The sequence below is a fragment of the Salmo trutta genome, chromosome 31, assembly GCF_901001165.1.
Source record: "Salmo trutta chromosome 31, fSalTru1.1, whole genome shotgun sequence".
NCBI classification, from domain to species: domain Eukaryota; kingdom Metazoa; phylum Chordata; class Actinopteri; order Salmoniformes; family Salmonidae; genus Salmo; species Salmo trutta.
Genome location: NC_042987.1, coordinates 21530477 through 21536955, shown reverse-complemented (window position 1 = coordinate 21536955; position 6479 = coordinate 21530477). Strand labels below are relative to the sequence as shown.

At 43.9% G+C, this 6479-nt stretch overlaps 1 protein-coding gene across 2 annotated transcripts in view; it reads left to right on the top strand.

Annotated features, from left to right (window-relative positions):
- The first annotated feature begins 451 nt into the window (after window positions 1–451).
- Window positions 452–6479, top strand: part of LOC115169753 (zinc finger SWIM domain-containing protein 5) — a 47303-nt gene continuing 41275 nt past the window's right edge. For both annotated transcript variants that reach the window (XM_029725673.1, XM_029725672.1), the window contains exon 1: window positions 452–970. In XM_029725673.1, coding sequence (XP_029581533.1) covers window positions 481–970 — 490 coding nt within the window. In that variant the 5' untranslated portion in view covers window positions 452–480. The remainder of the gene's footprint in view (window positions 971–6479) is intronic.

Here is a 6479-nt window from a genome sequence, read left to right as displayed (position 1 = left end):
ACACACACACACACACACACACACACACACACACACACACACACACACACACACACACACACACACACACACACACACACACACACACACATAAAGAGGGGGGGAGCGGTGGTGCGTTGTCAGTGCGGTATTGCCATGTGATTGGGGAGTGTTTGTTATTGGTGGTGACGTTAAACCCCTCAACACCCAGACCCTTTCTCCGGTTTCCACTAGATAGCACAGCCACAAAGTTAAAATTGGCTATCGTAAAACATCTGAAAAACAAACATTACTTTTTTTGGTCTTAATTAAAGGTTAGGGTTCGGCATATGGTTAGCAGTGTGGTTAATGTTAGGGTTAGGTTTAAAATCACATTTAAGAAGATAAATTGTATAAATGGGCGGGGTTTATAACTTTGTGGCTGTGGTAACTTGTGACCACCTCCTCTCGGTTGTGCGATTCTGAAGCTGGTCGCCGGTCCTCAGTGTTTATCTGGTCGTCATGGCGGAGGGACGTGGAGAGCTACCGCCTCAGCCGCCGCTTCATCTATCTTTACCCCCGGCCAGCAAGCGACTGTGCTTGCGCCCGGCTCCCCGAGGGCCTGGTCCGGGGCCTGGTCCAGGTTTTCCGAACTCTCGGTTTCGCTGCCCGGAATCTCTATTGGACTGTGCGGCGAAGGCTGTAGCGGAGAAATGGGCCTTTGAGAGGGTGGAGGAGCGCTTCGAGCGGATCCCAGAGCCAGTACAGCGTCGTATAGTGTACTGGTCTTTTCCGAGGAACGAAAGGGAAATATGTATGTATTCGTCGTTTCAGTGCCGTGTCGCCGGCGAAGAGGGTCCGGCGGTAGGAACAGGGGCTCCCGTTGGATCCGGGGCTGTCCCTGGAGGGGTTACCAGTACGACGGGGGCAGCGGGCACCGGAGATGGACTGCCTTTCCGTCGGGGCATTCGGCTTTTAGAGACTGGTTGTGTGGAAAATGTCTTACAAGTCGGTAAGTGGAACAATCACATCACTTTGCCCCTGTCCCTCTTCTCCTCTTACACGGCTTTTCAAATTAGTCTGTGCCCCTAACTCGATCAAGGAAGGGTAGGCTGGCGTTTAGTAATGGTATAAGTTTTTCCATGAAAACAAAAGTATGGAAAACCTGGTCTATGTTGAAGCAATTTTAGCATAAGCAGATATTAATTTGGTTCGGATCGAATTAAGTGAACGGAGTGATGTAGCCTACATTCAATTCAGATGTCTGGCTAGGCTACTCTATTTCATTAGGAAGCAGGAGACGTTGATCTGTATCAGCTCAGCTGTTTAAAAATTAAAGGGCTGTCAGTTGATATTGTAGCCGTTCGTTAAGTTGGAACTATTTTTGTGGTTTTACGCACACGATTTAAAACGAAGTAACATATCCATAGCCTCGATTTAGCATTGACTCGCTTCACATTACGTTGTTGAGTCGATTGAGCCGACCCAGCTATGTGCTGGCAACATTTCAGCACTTTTTTTCCTCCCTCGTCAAGGGCTATGGAAGGATACCTACCCTTTCCGTGCGCTGTGTGTGTGTGTGTGTGGGGGGGGGGGGGGGGGGGGGGGGGGGGCGGCAGTTTTACACTCTATATGTTACAACTCGATTATATGTCTTTCATTTTGATAGAGGGTACTTTATGTGAAAGACAAATACGCATATTGGATATCTTATTATAATTAGACCAACGTAAGCCGACTTGATCCAAATCCTATATCTTTTGTTTATTTGCTCGTTGGACAGGACAAAGGACTCATAGCCAATAGTAGGTCTACGGAAAATATTTACGCAGTGTAAACCACGCATTGGACCCAAGTTTGGAAGTATTCATAAAAATTTTACCTTTTGTAATTTCACAAAATAATATTTGTGCTGGGAAGCGGGAAATGTGTAGCCCCACAACTACACAATAGCTTTCCAGTTGAGATGATCGATATCCGTCTCGCATTTCCAAGGCTGCAGAATGGCAACCACTGGTTATTTCAGACAAAGGTACACTCCAGAGCCTCCTCTCTCCAACGAAATATTGTTTAATTCATGCGTCTGCCACTATAACATGTACATTTGGAAGAATTGATCATTCTAATCTAAACCAATGGAGGATTGAAATGTGTTTTAGGGACTAAGCCCAATAAACATGTGTGTTTAACATCCTGAGGACTGGAAAAGGAATAAACCACGTTTTTATTGGCCAATAGATGATCTGCTATAACCTATGTGGAAATGCTTTGATTTCATATTGTTTATGTGCAGTATTACTTGACAATAATAAAAGCACAACATAGTATTATTCCATTCTAATAAAGCCTAATGTTCATCCAGGCATAAAGAAATATAATAGCCTATAGAAATATAAAATCACTTAAATTATGCAGACAAGAGACTGACAATTTGTGAACTCAAGGGATTTCTCTAAGGAAATGTGTGGCAGAGAATGAAAACACAACCAATGTCATCACGGTGGAGTCTGATTTGGTATTTTGAAATAAGCTATAATGTGCCTCAAAAGAGACACTTAACAGAGTTAGCTGTAAATCATTATTTTCCCCTCAAGGTCAATACAGGCCTGTGTTTACCTTTTTATTAACCAAATGGAATGCAGGTAAATGGGATTTCTATGACATAGATTTTTTTTCTCACTTGGTTTTTGTGTGATTTTTGTCCCTCTAACATTATCTATTTGTTTCTAACTAATGCCCAAAATATTTGGGGTACCTTAACACTAACAGTGTTTACAGCACCGAGTCTTTCTACAAAGTGCATGCATTCCTATGGTATAAACCAGCTACAGATGAGGGTTGCTTGTGTCTACAAAATATTTAGGATAGTTTTCTACATGCTCTATGTGACTGCCAGACCTAACCAGTTCCCTGTATGAACCTAAACTTACTTAGACTTTTCATAGAGGGTTCTGCCTGGTTCTCCAGGCCTTGGCTTGCGAGGCAGGTGGGCTGTTTATACACTAACTGCTTATATGAAGCTTTGGAGAAACATGTCATCTGTGGAACACAGACCATTTTGTTTTGCCGTTTAGTATCCTCAGTTAGTTTAGCTTTGACGACTGGGATTTCTTCTGACTTCTTCCTTGCTTGTTTGATAGCTCAGACAGAACATGCAACTCACAGTAATCCAAAACCTTGTTACCTGCCTTGAGACGTTTAGCCAACTTTCAGGATAGGAGCAGACCTGTTGCAAGCTCTCTGCATTGCCTCATGTCTGGCTGGCCCACCACTCTTTCTCCCTAGAATTGTTATTCACATGCTTCAACAGTAAGCCCCAAAATCCTTACTCAGTGCATTTCATGTTTTTATTTGTGTTAATGGGCGCAAACTCCTCTGCAGTCAGGATAGTTTGCATGCAAATGCTCCAAAAATAAATGATCAGTGTTTGTATTTGAGAAATGAGTTAGTATAGGTGTGTTTAGCTGATGACAAGAATACCAGTTTGTCCCAGATACATGCCTTTGTATGGTTCATGGTAAAGTCCCTTATTGCATGTAAACTCATCATATTGCACATATTGGCCTGTGCTCATAATCTACTCAGTCAGGGCTTTAGTCATAATTAGAATAATCACAGATAGTTGTGTGTGTGTGTGTAATCCCCCCCCCCCATCCCCCGCACATGCCTAAGCAGCCTCCTCATCGCCCCCCCACGCCAGGCAGTCTGATAAAGTCCTCAGAGAGGAGGTTCCAGCTTTGAGTCAGGCTTCAGGATTATTGGGTCATGCTTTGTTACCCAGCTGTAGAAAAAGCACTTGTTCACAGAAGGGGGAGGAGGAAGGCAGTGTGGTGGGGTGGTGAATGTTAGAAGCACGGTCCTCTCTCTACCTCACCATGTTGTTGCATAAAGCCCTAATAGGTCCCCTTCTTTGAAGCTTCACTGACTTCAAGTTTTAATGTCATGCGCACAAGTACCATGAAATGCCTTTGTTGCAAACTCTAAACCCCACAATACATTAATCAATATCAATGTAGTACTAAAAATAACATAAGGTAGAACAATAAACACACAGGAAATAAAAAGAAATACACAAGAAAGTAAAGCCATATACAGGTTCAGTTCCAATACCATATTTACAATGTGGAGGGATACTGATAGAGTGGTAGATACTGTATGTATATGGGTGAGGTGGCTAGGCATCGGGATGCATGGAAAAACAGAGAAGCAGCGTAAATGAAAATTGTATGTGAGTGCATGTGTGTAGAATCAGTATAAATGTGTGTGCATGTTATGTGTGTGTTGGAGTGTCAGTGTGCGTGAGTGTGTAGAGTCCTTTGGGTGTGCATGGAGACAGTACAAAAATAAAAACTAGAGACGCTGGGCATCCCGAGTGGCGCTTGAGGCATCACTACAGACCTGGGTTCGATCCCAGGCTGTGACACAACTGGCCGTGACTGGGAGTCCCTTAGGACGGCGCAGAATTGGTCCAGCGTCGTCCAGGTTAGGGGAGGGTTTGGCCTGGGGGGCTTTACTAGGCTCATCTTGCTCTAGTGACTCCTTGTGGCGGGCTGGGTGCCTGCAGGCTGACTTCAGTCATCAGTTGAACAGTGTTTCCTCCGACACGTTGGCGCAGCTGGCTTCCGGTTTAAGCGGGCAGGTGTTAAGTTTGGCGGGTCATGTTTCGGAGGACGCATGACTCGACCTTCTCCTCCCGAGCTCGTTGGGGAGTTGCAGTGATGAGACAAGATCACAAATGGATATCACGAAAAGGGGGAGGGAACGAGGCGAAGCAAAGTTTCTGCAGGATTATGCTTCAACAATTTAGCTCTTGAGATTCCTGCAAATCTGTGTGTGGCTTCTGGTCTGTAGAGAGGGTTTAAGTAAAAGGAAGTGACTGAACTTAGCCAGGTCCATTCCTAGTCATTGATGATGCACCTCAGCCGTGACTCAAACAGGAGTCACTCCCCCTCTTGGGTTTTTGTGTGGCAGGGTGCAGGCCAAATTTGATCGTGCCTTTTTGGGTGGTTTGTGATTTCTTTAGAAATGAGACATTGCAAAACAAGTTGTTTTAAACAAGTCGATTCCATGTTAAGTGCTGTGGGTAGACAGCAGTCTGTCTTTTTTTCTCTCTCCCGTTCTGTTACATTTTGGCACTTTACTTCCCCTCTACAAAATGGAAACTCTACCCATTTTATTAATGATGATCCCATAGTGTCTGCGTTGTTTGATGGACATGCTTATCGTACAGCCCAGTTTGTAAATCGGTGCCTGTCATATTGGATGTATTACTTAGCTATATAGTATCCATTATTTGTTTTAGATGCAGACACCTATTCTATAGTGCCCTAATGTTTCTAGTTGTTGTCGGTTTTGAGGCAGAGATTAATTTGTTGCCCCTCAGTGATGTCACTACTCATAGTTAGCCCTATATATCTGAAGCTCTTTGTCTTCCCAGCGTGGTAACTGTCATCTTTGTATTCTGGGCCAAATCTTACTCAGAACCTATACAAGTTTAACAAGGGACCACTAATTCTGAGCCGTCTCTCAACGCCCAGACAGACAATATTTAATCAAGACAATTAATTCCATGCATGCAAGTTTCAAAGAAAATCAGTAGAACAAATCTGCTCTTTACACTTATTAGCAGTCTCAGGTTTGAAGGACACAGCCATTAAAAGCCTTTTCTGTCTCTGTCAAAGGAGGAAATTAATTTGGTCTGGGGAGGGGGGGGTGGAGCTTAAGTATGTAAATGCTTTAATCAGGGGAGAGCACAAAATGTTCATTCTGATAGAGAAAGGTACACACACACACACACACACACAGGCTCTATAGTAGCTAGGCCTACACAATGTTGTTATGAAGTTGTAGGAATGTGTTATGTGAGCTGTAGTGTCTGACACTGAGTACAGACCATGTAGAAGAGGGACCATGCTGACTATAGCTATCCTCTTACATACCACATATATTCTCCCCCGGGCCCCCAGTACTGCTGCTTGTTTCCATGTGTTACAGTGGAACTAAATGATAACCAGCTACAGCACCATTCACATTCCACCCCTCTCATCTAACATGTGTTGTCTGTAGTGGTTTCATAGCAACGCTTTACCTTGGGCCCTGTACATTCTCACATACTAAAAATCAATAGTAAGTGAAGTTGTCTTTGCTGTTGATGCCCACGGCCTGCCTGGCGATACCCTCTGATTGACTTTATCAGTAATACACACTGCTCAGCACAGACCCCACGTATCTTCACGTTGGATCTGAATACAACAGGTAGACCTGTTACAAGCCCTTAACCAACAATGCTGCATTAAAAAAAAGTAACACACTAAAATACCAACAACGAGGCTATATACAGGGGGTATAGGTTAGTAATGTGTATGTAGGTAGGGATAAAGTGACTACGCATAGATAATAAACAGTGAGTAGCAGCAGCGTAAAAAAAGGGGTCAATGCAAATAGCCCAGGTAGCCATTTTATTAATTGTTTAGCAGGCTAATGGCTTGGGGGTAGAAGCTGTTAAGGGCTTTACGGGCCTG